Raw genomic sequence first — 16,288 nt, forward strand, 5'->3', positions numbered from 1 at the left:
TGCCAGAAATAAAAATAACAGCACGATTAAAAGAAGAGATCATCTCCAATTTTTTTTTTAATATCAGTCTTTGGCATCTTTCCGTTTCTTTAAATGAAGTTCAGATTATTCAAAATGTAACCTGCTTTCCGAATGGTTCATTTTTAATGCAGCCAACCCAGACGTCATTGACACGCCACGCACATTGGTAGGCACTTTCATCTTAAAATGCTGATTGGCTGAGATTTCACGGGACGCGACCAATCAGCGGCTAGCTCTCTTCCCCTGACATGTTTCGAATTCAGCTTCCGTTGTGAGTAACAAATGAAGGCTGTCTTTGAAGGCGACGCTCATGTTTGTTTACCGATGCTAGTCGCTAAAGATTTTATATCATCAAAAACTGGGCAGACCGGTTTTACTTAAGAATTCTACAGAACTCCAATTTATGGTCGGTAATTACCAAAGAAGATACTTCGTTTCGCCTAAGGCTGCATGAAAAACCGGTGATTCTTCTCAATCTTTGTTGTGGGGTTTAAATCAGTCAGCGATCGAGGATTTCAATGAAACAGGTCATGCCACGTCCAAATAGTAAAATAAGCTCGTCTGATATCAAATATAAGGTGAGCGTTGATCACATCAGGTGAGAATATCAATTTGTTGCTATTTTGATGCAAATCCATCTCTCTCTTGATGTCGTATGCTGATCGGTCTGCGCAGCGACGCATCCTCAATAAATAAACGAACACGACTTTGACTTTTATAAATACACGATACACCTGATTATTGTTTGTTATTCCAGAACAGAAGTAGATGTTTTTGTTTGTTTGTTTCAGGAGGATGTTTATAATGTCAAGAGGACGCCCTCCTCTCCCCAGGGAGGCCCTAAGAAAAGATCCGCCTTTGTTGATCTGACTAATGTGAGCTAAGAACTATAGAATGGCTTTTTGTAACCTTTATTAACATCATGATGTTTTGTATTTGTTATAATATTTAGATAAAATATGGATATTGCTATCAACTGATAAATGTATACAATGACAGAATTGTAATTTGCTTCGGATAGAAAATTTATGATGCACAAATGCATAAATGTAATTGAAGTGTAAAGTCACACTCACAAATGTGAATAAGCAAAACATTTCACTAAAAGAAGTTTGATATGTTTGAAATGGTATCGCACAGTGACAAATAAAGAAATTGTAATTTATATGTATCATTGTATTGTGTAGAAATTGTGTTTAATGGGCCTTTAAATATTGTTGTGGGCAATGAAGTGGACCTTGAGGTCAAAGACTGGGATTTCACTGTATAACAAAATATAAAAAGGCTTAACTGTTCAGAACACCATTTTTGTTTCCACAGACGACCAAAATCCAGACAGGCATCCAAGGAAATAAGTCAATAACAGTCTATAAGGCTCCAAACCGCAAAGTGATCACCAAGACTCGTGTCATCCAGAAAGAGTAATTCACTCATTGAATGTAAATGTACTGGTTCAGAAGTTTACAGGTCTAATTGGCTAATTTGTCCTTCAATTCTGCAGTTGTAAGGATTCCTCTTCTGAAGAACAGCCTAAGAAAGCTGAATTTAAAGCAGAGGGATTGCCAGAAGATTGCTTCAGTGTGTGTCAACCTGATGAGCAGTCGACAGTCCAACAGCAAAAGGTTTAACTCCTATGAACTCTTTTACTTTAAGTGTCACAAATTTTTTTTTTCAGCATTCCAATTTGGCCCAGAGCAGAATATCTGCTGATCCGTCTCTTTACACTACGTAATATAAATATTTGACAATATTATTTGCCTTTGCCTGAAGGAAACCCCAAACCTTTTTTGTCAGAAATCAAAGTATTATAGTACCTTAAATTCATTCTTTCTTCTGTAAAGTTTTCTCTTGCTGTCTGTGTTTACAAGGTTTGTGTTGCCCGGGTGCCTGAGGAGTTTGACATTGATAAGGAACACATCGGTGATTGTTTAATGACACCAGAGTATGCCAAAGACATCTTTGACTACCTCAAGAACAGAGAGGTGGGATTTGTTGCATGAGATGTCACACATTCAGATGGAAATGTGAAAGTTGGTAATGCATTGGACGACTTGGTTAAAGCTCTCTTTGCTGTTGTAGAAATGGCAGAGACTCACTAGTTGGGGGACGTTTCTCTTTTTTTTTTATACAATAGATGTGGAAAATTCCACTATATTTTATGTATCAAATGTCCATTGCATTTGGGGGATATTTTGTGGATTAAAGATTCATGGATTTGACATTTTCAGGGGGAACTTGCTCTGCCCTTGAAATTCACTCTCTGGACTCAATCCCCACAATTCAAACCCTGGTTATACCTGCAGTATAAACAGAGCACAGGCTTTATGTTAGATCAGGGAATTTTTTGCTCGTGGATTGCTAACTGAAAATGTGGACAATACTCATGCATGTAATTGCAATTGCATGCATGTTTAATAATTACGTTCTTTATGTTTTGATGTCCAACAAAACCTTTTATGTAATTTTACCATAATAAGAGTTTGTTTCCAAAATGACAACTTTGTTTAATCATGTTTTTATTGTGTTACTTTGCTGTATTTGTTTTTTAGATATTGTGGCTTAAATCAAAACAAACCAATTGCAGTTTGATATATAAAAAATTAACACATAAATCATCTCGCTCTCATGGGTTGACGGGTGGGCGTGCTTTTAAATTTTTTGACAAGTTGACCATGTCAGGCATGAGATGAAAGCACGTTTAACTTTGCAAAGAACTCAGATTGCAAAAAAAATCCTTTAACTTTAGCATATAGGGTTTCCGCACAAAAATGTTAACTGATTTTTTTTCCCTGCACAGGAGAGTTTTGTATTAAGTGATTATATGCAGAAGCAGCCAGACCTAACACAAGACATGAGGGGTGTTCTGGTTGACTGGATGGTGGAGGTACAGGTGAGTGATGTAATTTACTAAGGGTGGGAACCAGCAGGGTCCTTGCAACACAAAATGCTTTTATGTTTAAATCACAGTTTGATAATATTGTTTAGCTAATCTTAAGTCATATCTTGATGTATATAAACTATCACTACTGTTTTACATAGAGATGACTACATAGTGGTTAACTTTCACTGTGGTAAGTTATTGTTATTCTTTGTAATGTGTCTTCATTGTCTCCCTGTGGATGAAGGAAAACTTTGAGTTGAACCACGAGACGCTTTATTTGGCTGTGAAGATCACAGATCATTACCTGTCAGTGGATGTTGTTATGAGGGAGTCATTGCAGCTCATCGGCTCCACTGCCATGCTCATCGCTGCCAAGTTTGAGGTGAAGGAACAAGATATTTTGCTTTCTATCAACAATAGAAAGCAAAATTAATTTTTAAACCGCAAAATGAAAATTTTCTCCGAACTCACACCTATGCCATCCCATTTGTACATAAATGCCTTTCTTCAGTCAAACACTGTTTTAAATACTTTATTTTCACGTAATATCAGTATGTGGGTCCAAAAAGTACATCCATCCATCATGAAAGTTTTCTAAACAACTACAGTGGGTTCAAAATGTCTTTGAGGGGAAACAGATAACATAGCGAAATTGTAACCAAAACAAACCCATAAGAGTGCTAAATGTGAATGTAACGAGAAGATTTATGTACTGATTTTGGATTATGCTTTATGGAGTGTCAATATAGATATGTACTGTAAAGATGGATGTTTTTACATTTAGCTGAAAAAAGGAGGTCGTATAGGGTGCTTAACAAATTTATTCCTGCCATAATAGAAAACACCAATATTTTAGGAAGCTGTCAAAAACTTGTTTAAAACTTAAAAGGTTATTATCAACATTCAACCATTAAATCTGTGCAAGTAAATAACTGTAATTGGGCATCTGAAAGAAAAATAGCAAATAGCTTTTTTGCTATTTGTATTGCCTTTCTTCTAAAACAGTAAATTTGATAATTCATGGATAACTAAAATGACAATATTTGACATGAGAAGTACTACAGTGAATAAATAGCTTACATATACTGTTAGATAGTCATAACCGAAACAAAACAAATGTATTGGTAATCACCAATACTGTTAGTTTCAGGCACCTGTGGCACATACCTTCCATTGAGGGCTGATGATCTAATGAATCACTGTAGATCTGTTTCTGAACTGAACTGTTTCTTTAAAGGTATTGCTCACACAATAATTCAAATGTGTGGTCTTGTCACCAGGAACATTGTCCTCCGTGTGTTGATGACTTCCTTTACATTTGTGATGATGCCTACAAAAGACGGGAGCTACTGTCTATGGAAGTGAACATTTTGCAGGCACTCAACTTTGATATTAACATTCCCGTGCCTTACCGGTTCCTGAGACGCTACGCAAAGGTCAGGATTGAGGACAGTTGTAACCATATATTACATTTTGTTGCCATGTTACACTTGACTTCTACTAAATGTTCTGTTCTTCCGTCAATTTCTCATAACAAAATGAACGTCATAGGTAGCCGGTGTGAATATGGAGACGCTCACACTAGCACGCTACATCTGTGAGTTGAGCCTACTGGAGGTAGAGCTCGTGTCAGAGAGATCGTCTCGACTGGCCTGCGCCTGCCTTCTGTTAGCTCTCATTACCAAAGACCTGGGAGGATGGGTAAGAAAAAAGGGACACATTAAGGTCCAAGGAGAATTTGTTGACTGGATGTATTGAGAATGGATGCATGACATATTACCTTTTCACTGTTGCCAATTGACTTAAAGGATCATCCTATTCTTTCATTTATTTACAGTTGAAAGAAAAAGTATGTGAACCCTTTGGGCTTACTTGGATTTCTTCATAAATTGGTCATAAAATGTGTTCTGATCTTCATCTAAGTCACAACAATAGAGAAACACAGTCTGCTTAAACTAATACCTGACAAACATTATACGTTTTCATGTTTTTATTAAATGTAAACATTCATAGTGCAGGGTGGAAAAAGTATGTGAAACCCTAGGCTAATGACTTCTCCAAGAGCTAATTGGAGCCAGGAGTCAGCCAACCTGGGGTCAAGATTGGATGTGTTGATTAAAGCTGGCCTGTCTAATAAAAAACACACACCAGTTTTGAGTTTGCTGTTCTGAAGAAGCGTTGTCTGATGTGAACCATGCCTCGCACAAAAGAGCTCTCCGAAGACCTACGATCAAGAATTGTTGACTTACATAAAGCTGGAAAGGGCTACAAAAGTATATCTAAAAGCCTTGATGTCCATGTGTCCACGGTAAGACAGATTGTCTACAAATGGAGAAAGTTCAGCACTGTTGCTACACTCCCTAGGCGTGGTCGTCCTGTAAAGATGACTGCAAGAGCACAGCGCAGAATGCTCAATGAGGTGAAGAAGAATCCTAGAGTGTCAGCTAAACACTTAGAGAAATCTCTGGCACATGCTTACATTTTTGTTGACAAATCTACAATAAGGAAAACATTAAACAAGAATGGACTTCATGGGAGGACACCACGGAGGAAGCCACTGCTGTCCAAAAAAAACATTGCAGCACGTTTGAAGTTTGCAAAAGAGCACCTGGATGTTCCACAGCACTACTGGCAAAACATTCTGTGGACAGATGAAACCAAAATTGAGTTGTTTGGAAAGAACACACAACGCTATGTGTGGAGAACAAAAGGCACAGCACACCAACATCAAAACCTCATCCCAACTGTGAAATATTGTGGAGGGGGCATCATGGTTTGGGGCTGCCTCAGGGCCTGGACGTATTACTGTCATCGATGGAAAAATGAATTCCAAAGTTTATCAAGACATTTTGCAGCAAAACTTAAGACCATATGTCCGCCAACTGAAGCTTAACAGAGGATGGATGATGCAACAGGACAACGACCCAAAGCATAGAAGTAAATCAACAACAGAATGGCTTCAACAGAAGAAAATACGCCTTCTGGAGTGGCCCAGTCAGAGTCCTGACCTCAACCCGATTGAGATGCTGTGGCATGACCTCAAGAGAGCGATTCACACCAGACATCCCAAGAATATTGCTGAACTGAAACACTTTGTAAAGAGGAATGGTCCAAAATTTCTCCTGACCGTTGTGCAGGTCTGATCTGCAACTATAGGAAACGTTTGTTTGAGGTTATTGCTGCCAAAGGAGGGACAACCAGTTATTAAACCCAAAGGTTCACATACTTTTTCCACCCTGCACTATGAATGTTTACATGTTGTGTTCAATAAAAACATGAAAACGTATAATGTTTGTGCGGTATTAGTTTAAGCAGACTGTGTTTCTCTATTGTTGTGACTTAGATGAAGATCAGAACACATTTTATGACCAATTTATGAGGAAATCCAAGTAAGCCCAAAGGGTTCACATACATTTTCTTTCAACTGTATATTGTAATTCTAAACCTGTATATGAGTCTTTCTTCTGTCAAACACAAAGAAGATATTTTGAGAAATGCCTCGGTGGTTTTGTGTCCATACAATGGAAGTCCTCAAAATATCTTCTTTTGTGTCCTGCAGAAGAAAGTCTTCTTAATTCCACCAAAAACACTCCATGCCATAATCACTTCCTGATGAATTCATGAAGTCCTGCTCAAGATGTTTTTTCTCACTGATAATCCTCAATAGAAATACATCACATTGCAGAAATAACATGGGTTGTGAAGACATTTCATGTGATTTCAGTGGAACAGAGGTTTAGTTCCATCATTGGCAAATAGCAAGTGTGATGATTTCTGTATTAGAATACATTCTGACAGCTTTTGTTTTTAGAATCATCTTAATGTCTATTGTGAATCTAGTTTGTAACCTTTGCGGATGTTTTTTCACAGACTCCAATTTTGCAGTATCATACCGGCTATGCATCAACTGACTTGAGTTGTTTGGTCAGGAGGTTGTATGCAATGCTGGCAAGCCCTTCAAATGACAAACTTAAAGCTGTTGACAACAAATACTCTCACAGGTAATTCTAGACAAATCACTAAGGTCATATTACAGAGCATTAGGTGGAATTTTCAATTGGTTTATATCCTCTTTCATTCATGATCCTTTTGTCTTTGTGTGTATTTGTGTCGACAGAGTCTTTTTTGAGGTGGCAAAAATTCCCTTGGTTCATATCGATACACTGGAAGAGGCATTGACAGTGCATTGCGAATCTTGAGATTGTTACACGTTATTCCTGCATTGTAAATACATTATTTATTCATTTGTATAAAGACATGTAATAATGCTTAGTGCTGTTGTAGTTTTGTAAAATAATTATTAACGTGTGCTAATGTTTTGGCACGCATTAGACCGAAACTCACAAGACTGTTACCAGATTATTTTAAGGTGTTCTTAAACTTGTTTTTTTAGCAATTGTTTATATAAAAAGTAATATTATGCCTTTATTGTAATTCAAATGTTTTTGCATTGTTATTTGCAAATTTATATGGATAAACGCAAAATAATTTGTATTTTATGTAAATGTCTTTTACAATGTTATTTATCATGATATTTCTTAACAAAACCATTTTGTTTCAATATTGCTATTTTTAAATAGCTTTGCTTTAAAAAAAATAAAGAAGATGGTCCCTCTTGTTCTATTCTAGTTCTGTTTTTTTATACCTTATTCAGAACATAATTGCACTCATATTATGCACAATACAATTCATCGAATACATTTTGAATAGCAGCATTATTATTATAGTTTTAAGGGTAGTGTTTTAAATAGTGGAATTTTTTACTACAGTGAGGCGTTTGCTTCTGTTTATGCTGCATAAGGAAAGCAACTGTTACAATTGAGACAAAGTGTCAAAACACATTTTTTGGTTTGGAGTGCACTTCATGTCTGCGGTTTACCGTCTAAATACCTTAACTGTTTATTCAACAAAATGTTATGTAAATGGACAGAGTGCCTGCTTTCTGTACTTTAGATTGTGGAATATAGTATTACATTTTTTTACCTGGGATATTTCTAGTAAATCGGTTGAAAAATATGTGGGATGGAAGATGAAGTTTCTCCATCGGATGAAAAATGGTCTCTGTATGTCAAACTGTGGGAGGGGCAGGGTTGAATTAAATATGTGTTAGGCGAAAAGGAAGTTCATTGTCTTCATACATTTTTGATTAAAGATGATAAAGGCAAACATTTGGAATTTATAAGAATTCACCAATGTGTATTTAGCAGATGGAATTGAATTAATTGACTTTACAGAACAACTATAACCAATCTGCTGTTGCAAGTTGCCTCAGGTTCTTTTTAAATGAGCAACCTGCACTGTGAAAAGTGTCTGTTATTCCTGTCTCACTGGACTCTGAAAATGTCAAACACAGTCAACGTTTTGACCAGACTCGGCACCACTGAGGTGATTCTGTAAAGATCGTTGTATCAGTTTATGCACAAAGAAATAACATGAACAAGCAATAAACAACTGCATTGTGTTAACTTATAAAGATAAAAACGCTGTAAAGATTTAATTGCTCATTCTTGCCTTACATTAACAAATGCATTAACTAATGTTAAAGAATGAGAGTATTATTGAGAAGTGTTATGTTCAAAAACAGAAATATCAATAGAAATTAGGAAACAGTTTTACAAATAGATCATACGTAAAGAAATTTGACAGTTTTCCTCACCCCCACATAACCATGTACAATTCTCTTTTCAGTATTTACACTTTTCCATAATACTGAATTATTATGTGCAATGAATGACTTCTGTGCGAACCAATCCCCATAATTCACTTGAGCAGCAACCTCATCGCAACCTGTTTCTCATTTGGCAACACCTTTCTTCAGCAGTGATAAATGACACTTCAAAAGAAACGTTGGGGATCTGAAAAACAGGCTCATTATGACTTCACATAAGATAATAGGGTAAGAGTCTTCCTGCTTGCTTCTCTTTAATTGGAATAAATTGGTTTCTTAAAATTTCAATGTCAACTTTTTAGAGACAGAATTGTGGAAAAAATGATCAGCATATAACTTATAACATGTGACATTAACATATAATAAAACTGCTAGGGAAAAAAGTGGACATCGATTGTAAGAAATGAACATTGAGGGACCGGATCTCAGATGTATCAAACTTAAAAAAAATTATATATACATATATATACATATATACTTTATATAATTTTGGCAACAATTGTGAACGTGATACACCTGACATTTGCAGCAAATCGTTTATTCCTTAATTGTATTATTCGTTACACTTTTCAGCTGTAAGTTTCTATAGTAACCTTCCTTCTTTACTAGCAAAATATCATACGTTTTTTCCAAACATTTGTTTAATGATCTTCTTACATTTCCTTGAGAACAAGTGCTGCTATGCATTCTTGTTGACTCTTGTTTGAGCTTGCAAACCGCCTGTGGCATTCTTGAAAGAATGCAATAAGGCTGGGAGAACACAATTTGCATACGTACAATATATATTTGCTTGCAAGATTCATTTCTTAAGGAATTCTTAAAGCTGACCTGTGCTTTATTGTAACATGTCCATATTTCTCACAATGCAAATTAATGTTCTGTTCTCTTGCCACGGAAAAAAGGGATTGAGGAAATGGATTTGAAATACAAAGTAGCAGTTTCTCTGTGACTGTTTCAAATGGTAAATAACAGTTGCCAAATATTGTGCAAAGCGATAAGGCACAAGATGCTGTGCATGTTATCAAAGGTTATCAGAGGGCTTTAACAACTCAACTCTTTGAAAATTAAAGTAATGCACAGCAAAATGATTTTGTTACTTCAAGTAACATGATAGTGCTGAGAAGGATACGTGTACAGATCCAGAAAAATGTTATTGCTCAGAAATTGCTCTTTCATAGCTCTAAAAGTTTGACGGAGTTCACAGTTGTGTTATGTGTATTTGAGTATCAAGTCTAAGATGTTTCTGCAAAATTGCAAATAAAGATAAAATAACAATAATATCATAAAAATATAACTGGATTTGGAACGATTTGATGAGAAATGTTCTGAAACTCTAATGGAGAAAATTGTGAGATTTTCAGTCTTTTTTATCTCATAGAAGACTTAAGCAAAGTTTCCACTTTCCATTTATTCTGATAGAGAAACACCTGATATAGCAAAGAGATCTCATTTGTGATTAATGCATATGGAAACATACAGTGTATTCTAATAGTATTGCATAATACTCTCTAAAATATGCTGGTTTTTTTTGGGTCGAATGGGGGAAACCCAGCTGTTAGGTTAAATGAAGCAAGAAAGTGTTTATTATTGACCCCAAAATCTGTTAAAACAAACTCAACATTAACTACTTAAAAACTTAAGTTAAACAATACATGTTTAAGTAAAACATATTTAGCTTTATGAGTCAAATAAACTTTAAATACATAGAACTCAAGTCAGTTATGTATAATTAAGTTCAATTGTGAAGCTTATATCTTGGATATCTTAAGTGTGATAGGACATGCTGAGTTTAAACAAATGCTGAGTTTGCATGTGTCAATATTTGTTATCAAAGGCTCAGCACGAACTGTCAGGCTGTTTACATGCTACAAACTGAGCTGATGGGAATTTTGACCTTCCCTTCTTTCCTCGCACGGATGATGTAGATCATTTGATAAAACAGAAGTGCCCTTTTATTTTGAGGCAAGAGAGATGCATCAGACCCAGCAGAAGAACAAACAGTAGAAAACACACCGTGTTTTTATCTTCAGGGGTTTTTGAGATATAAAGATGTGAAATTATGAAGGACTGTTTCTCGGGTTTCAGGTTCTAGGTTTGTATGTTGATAGGTAAACATGGCTGCACTATAGTTCACTCAAAGTCAATTAAGCTTACTTCAGGACTAACAGTACTATCATTTTGTGCCATTTTATATTTTAATAATGAAATGTAAATGGGATTTTGTCTTGTGATTGTTTATATAAAAACAATTGAAATGCATTTTATATCAAGGAATTTAGCAGATGCTTATATCTAAATATGTTTATATGCTATGTTCTGTGATGTATGCTAATAGGCATATTGAATATATACCAAGATTTGTGTTGGTGGATTTGATTTTCAGATATGTTTAATTTTGTTTGTTCTTATTCTGTGACTTTATCTAACCTTGCTGTCATTATTAGGTGTGACGCAACCAAGCTCAGCTGATCTGATAAAGACGACCTGAAGTCACTTGACATCAGAGACTGGTTACGTTAGCACAATGGCCACATCAAATGATACGTTTCTGTGGAATCACTCTGTGAACATCAACCACAGCTTTTTCAAATCCAACTTCTCGGAGATGGAGGTCACACAAGCTGGAGAGAAAAACTGGCCAGCCTTGTTCATTCTAGTGATTACATTCTTCACCATTGCTGGGAATATACTAGTCATTATGGCAGTGTCCCTCGAAAGCAAGCTGCACAATGCCACCAACTTCTTTCTTTGCTCACTGGCCGTGGCGGACATGCTGGTGGGCTTCTTAGTTATGCCAGTCTCGCTTATCAATATTCTATACAGTAAGCAGACTTCATTCAAACCACCTACATAAATGATCAGACATCTTTTTAGTTATTTTCTTAATTGTCAAGGACAATGCAAACATCTTATAATTATGAAATAGACGTGAGAAACTTGTAGTTCACCCAAAAACGAAATATTCTGTTATATTCTTTTCACTCTTGTGTCATTAAAGAATTGTTTGACTAAAAAAGGAAGATAATTTGTCCTTACAATGGAAGTTAAAGGTGCAGTTTGTAACAATTCTGGCCAGTGTTATATATTTTGTTAAGCTGAGTACTTACAATACCTCAGTAACACAGTAACACTGGGCTGTGCAGTCGCCTGTCAATGGTGTTATATCCGCGTTCCCCTTTGTTACCGCCTTTAATGACGTAGAAACCACATGACAACAGTGTCATGGACAAATGCGGAAGTAGTGTCTAGCATCTAGCAAGCCACTAGCTTGTTTCGAGCAGTCACTTATTTAAAGGCCACAATTATATTATACTAACATGATTTCTCGTTCCCGTCTGATTGATGGCTTTCAACGGTGTAGTTGAAGACAACAGATCCCATCATTCCACGCTCATTCACAAGCAACGCCATTGTTGTTGTTTGATCGTGCGCTCTTTAGCGGTGGATTTTACAAACTTCAGCTTTAATGAGGGGAATTGTTTGTTTATCAACATTCTTAAAAATATCTAAGAAAGAGAGTTATACAGGTTTGGAATTATGTGAGAGTGAGTAAATGATGAAATAATTTTCATTTTCGGGTGAACTATCCCCTTTATATCAGTATATTGGTGTGTGAAACCTCAATGACGATTAGGTAAAAAAGAAATGTTATCCTCTGTACTGCTCCTGTGTCTTTAGACTACACCTGGCCTCTCCCTGAAGAGCTGTGTCCCATGTGGATCTTCCTGGATGTTCTGTTCTCCACAGCCTCTATCATGCATCTGTGCGCCATCTCTCTCGACCGCTATATTGGCATTTGTAATCCAATCCTTTACAGCCGCAGCAACTCGTCTTTAAAGGCCAAGCTCAAAATCATCACTGTTTGGACCATATCTATAGGTGAGAATGAAAACTGGTAAAGCCACAAAAAAACCTCTTTGCCATTACCTAGACGATAGATAAACACAACATTAGTTTTAACAGGGTGGATGATAGTAACAGTATGCGACTCGAAGAAGATGTTGTAACACGAGGGTGCCAGCTGTTTGAATTTCCAGTCGGCATAAGTAGACAGGTTCCTCCACCCCGCCCTGATATGCGTGGGCTGTGGTAGAAAGTGTAGTTATTTGAGAGAGCAGCCGGTGTGGCAGTGTCCTCTAGCTTGATCCAGGTTTCATTAAGTGCTAAAAGAGAAAGACCAGAATGTTTAGCAATAGCTGTGATGTAATCTGCTCTGTTTACCTTAATTACTTTAGAAAAAACATCACATTCAGGTAGCGCAAATCCTTCTTTTCAGACACATGTTCAATGTTACTGCATTACAGCATCGCCTTAACGCTACGTGACTTTTGAAAAGTTGAAACTGGGCATCACACATCAAAGACAGATAATCAAACACACTGTCATGTGAATTTGAACCACAATGCTCAAACCCACACCCTACTGTTAATCTTGGTCTACAAGACCACCACTGGTTCGACACCCCTTCACTCGCTAATAAAGACTTATGTACCCGTCAGATCCCTACTCTCTGCAAACAAACAATGTCTGTTACCATCCCAAAAAGGGAAAAAATCACTCTCACGTACCTTCTCTGGATCTGATCCACATTTGTGGAATGAATTGCTACAAGATGAGCAGATTCTGTAGCCATCATTAAGAATCGGCTGAAAACGCATCTCTTCCTTCAGCACCTGACCGATTAGTTCTGACTTCTACCTCTTACATTTGTTTTAAATAAATACCTTACCCTTGGTGGATAAATACCTTACCCTTGGTGGTAGGCTATATGAGACCAGTTTTCCTGTGATCATGCTTTTTCTTGTCCTTATGTTGTTCCAATTGCTGCAATTGTTTACCTCATTTGTCAGTCGCTTTTGATAAAAGCATTTGCTAAATGACTAAATGTAAATGTAACTAAGAAACTAGTCACTCAGATGTAAACATGCCAAGCTCATTTGTGTGCAGTCTTAAGTAAAAAAAACGTGACAAGTTTAGCCTTTGAAGACCAGTCTTACCACCGACATGACTGAAATTTTTTGTGAATCTCTGAGCAGCAATTTAATTGTTTGTTCCCATCTACATTTTCGAGAATTGTGACCTTTAAAATATCTGTCAAGTCATAATAAATCGAAATCGACAAAATTAAAACTTACATTTGTGTTATATTATATAGTTACTCATGTCAAACAGCAATTGAAACAACACAATTGAAATGGAATTCAAATGGATTTTGTTTTAAAATCCTGCATTGTTGGAAAACAGCTGTTTGCCTACAGAAAACACAAACAGCAGAGACAATTTTTTTATAAAAACATGAACGGTATAATAATACATATTAACAACTTTTCCATAGGATGTCCCTTTGAGATAATGTCTGCCTATAAAGAGTTGTCTGTAGGACCTGTCTGTTATATTTATAACTCCATTACAGTTAGTTTGTAAAATTTATCTAAAATATCTTGGAAAATGTCAATCTTCAAAGGTGAAGTTTAGGATCGGGAGCAGTCCAGTCCAGCCCATGGGATAGCACATACCTTTGTATAAATGTATAGGATAATGCAATGTAAGTCGCTTTGGATAAAAGCGTCTGCCAAATGCATAAATGTTAATGTAACTGAAGAGCATGTCTGAAAAACACAACTAAAAAGGTAGTGAAGGTGTGAAACTAAATCTAAATGTGTTTGTTGCCTGCCTTCCGGTAGATGCTCCTACAAGCACAACATTTAAATACCTTGCTATTAATCTATAGGTATAGATATAGCATATTGGTATTTATTTAAAGCATTACAACATCTAATGCTTTGATGATCCCTAATTTTTGTCTCCTTGTGTCTCTCTATCCTTTTCCACCCTCAGTGCTGTCACTTCCCATTCCTGTGATGGGCTTCCAGGATAAGGAGAAGGTGCTTGTGAACGGCACTTGTGTTTTGAATGAGCCTTTGTTTGTTCTCATCGGTTCGTTCATTGCCTTCTTCGTTCCTCTGGTCATCATGGTGGTCTGCTACTACCTCACCCTCCGTGTTCTCCAACAACAAAGCAGTGCCTTTCCTCAAGAGACCAAGAGATACTCCAAATGTTCCTCCACTGAGACAAGTGACACTAGTGTGCTTAAAAACAGCCCCTCCTCCCTGATGCCCACATTTTTGCTTAAAAAGCATCAGGTTAGAAGTGAAGCTCAAGTTAGACAAGGAATGATGAAAGCTATTAGAAATGAGCAACGGGCCTGTAAAGTTCTGGGCATTGTGTTTTTCCTCTTTCTGGTGATGTGGTGTCCGTTCTTCATCACCAATGTGGTCATCGCTGTCTGCCAGGACAACTGTGAGCATCTTGAGCACCTCATGAATGTTTTTGTGTGGGTGGGTTATGTCTCCTCTGGTGTGAACCCTCTGATCTACACACTCTTCAACAAGACCTACCGGCATGCCTTCAGCCGATACCTGCAATGCAAATATCAATGAGACATTGCAAAGGGAAGAAAAAGCAAAACTCTTTTCCGGTGAAGCCAAAAATGCCCACAAGTGAGTGAAAAAGTTTGGCTGCAGGGGAGGTTACCATGCCCAAACAGAATGAATACTCTTGACACTGTAGCGTTCTTCAGTTCATAACCAGTTACATGCAAGTGTGGTGACAGTTCTAAACCTCAAAACTCATGGTGCCACAGTGGAAAAATCTATGTGGTTTTAAATCGGGACTTGTTATGAGCTTTGCTTTCAGACCTGTACTGACCGTGCTTTAAAGAGGATATACGAAAACAACTTCTCTGAGAGACTATCACAGTTTATTCAGCTGTGCTGTACCTTAAGTATACTTCTTTATGGTATTTTAAACTAAAAATAACTATGCTGATTTTTTATCTTAGTAATATGCGTGAGGTACTTCTCAGAAGACTCAAAGATTACTTAGGGTATACTTTATAAAATTATTATTTCATAAACTGAAAAGTGGGTCAGTTTACTATACTCACAAGTATATTAGAAGTACTTAGTAGTATACTTAAAATCAGGGCCTGGCCTGGGGGGAGGTTGGGTGCTTAGCGGGGTATTTCCCCCCCATACATTTTTCTTGGGCCTGTACAAAAATACAATTAAACTAAAATTAAAATACTTTACTTCAGTATCCTTAATAAAATTAACATGAAGTGTATGTATGTGTGTGTGAATGAAATGTTAATGAACATATAAGGGTTTGTAAAATTCACAATCATGTTTTCAAATGGTTTATGGTCTCTATTTACTTTTTTATTACTCGAAAATATTTTTTGTAATTATGAATTATAAAATCTCATGCTTGACAGGGAAAATCCTACTGTAGGGATATTTTTACAAAACTTTTGTAAACTTTTTTTCCTATTTAAACCATTTTTGTAATGTGATTTCAGCACTGGTTAAAAAGCACATTTATTGTTTATAACTCATAGAAAACATTAAGCACTTCTAATCTTTGTTTTCTGGTTGCATTTGTTAACAAGACAGCAGGAACACCTAATGCATAAGAGTATATTGCTATCTTTCCCCACCCTGTGAAATATGTTCATATGCAACCTGATCACACAACCTGATCTAACTGCACAGCATACTTCTGTGGGCTCATTTGAATCAGTTAAATTGTTGAAGACTGTAAAAGTCCAGCATTGACGGTGTTACCAAAACTGTTTTTAGTGGAACAGCGCCATCAAGCGGTGGCATCTATTTAATGTGGATATGAATTATTCAATTAAGTTGTTACGACGATGATGC

At 36.6% G+C, this 16,288-nt stretch overlaps 2 protein-coding genes across 2 annotated transcripts; both read left to right on the forward strand.

Moving 5' to 3' along the window:
• Positions 1-303: 303 nt before the first annotated feature.
• On the forward strand, positions 304-7,519 carry LOC130407435 (G2/mitotic-specific cyclin-B3-like). Its single transcript, XM_056730253.1, has 11 exons — positions 304-599; positions 813-896; positions 1,342-1,442; positions 1,523-1,643; positions 1,890-2,003; positions 2,819-2,911; positions 3,147-3,284; positions 4,183-4,338; positions 4,454-4,603; positions 6,773-6,903; positions 7,020-7,519. The coding sequence occupies exons 1-11, from the start codon at positions 540-542 to the stop codon at positions 7,099-7,101; spliced, it is 1,230 nt and encodes a 409-aa protein (XP_056586231.1). The 5' UTR covers positions 304-539; the 3' UTR covers positions 7,102-7,519.
• A 1,162-nt stretch (positions 7,520-8,681) lies between these two features.
• On the forward strand, positions 8,682-16,274 carry LOC130408303 (5-hydroxytryptamine receptor 2A). The gene is made up of 4 exons (XM_056731791.1): positions 8,682-8,798; positions 11,015-11,392; positions 12,249-12,449; positions 14,409-16,274. Exons 2-4 carry the CDS (start codon positions 11,095-11,097, stop codon positions 15,008-15,010), a joined length of 1,101 nt encoding a protein of 366 aa, XP_056587769.1. The 5' UTR covers positions 8,682-8,798; positions 11,015-11,094; the 3' UTR covers positions 15,011-16,274.
• Positions 16,275-16,288: the final 14 nt, after the last annotated feature.

The sequence above is a fragment of the Triplophysa dalaica genome, chromosome 19 (assembly GCF_015846415.1).
Source record: "Triplophysa dalaica isolate WHDGS20190420 chromosome 19, ASM1584641v1, whole genome shotgun sequence".
In the NCBI taxonomy this organism is placed as follows: Eukaryota; Metazoa; Chordata; class Actinopteri; order Cypriniformes; family Nemacheilidae; genus Triplophysa; species Triplophysa dalaica.

Excerpts from the sequence above, each read along its gene's own strand:
- LOC130407435 (XM_056730253.1), top strand. The coding sequence starts at position 540 with ATGAAACAGGTCATGCCACGTCCAAATAGTAAAATAAGCTCGTCTGAT. Across the intron at positions 2,004-2,818 it reads ACTACCTCAAGAACAGAGAG|GAGAGTTTTGTATTAAGTGA; the intron begins GTGGGATTTGTT and ends TTCCCTGCACAG. Across the intron at positions 2,912-3,146 it reads ACTGGATGGTGGAGGTACAG|GAAAACTTTGAGTTGAACCA; the intron begins GTGAGTGATGTA and ends CTGTGGATGAAG.
- LOC130408303 (XM_056731791.1), top strand. The coding sequence starts at position 11,095 with ATGGCCACATCAAATGATACGTTTCTGTGGAATCACTCTGTGAACATC. Across the intron at positions 11,393-12,248 it reads GCTTATCAATATTCTATACA|ACTACACCTGGCCTCTCCCT; the intron begins GTAAGCAGACTT and ends CTGTGTCTTTAG. Across the intron at positions 12,450-14,408 it reads TGTTTGGACCATATCTATAG|TGCTGTCACTTCCCATTCCT; the intron begins GTGAGAATGAAA and ends TTCCACCCTCAG.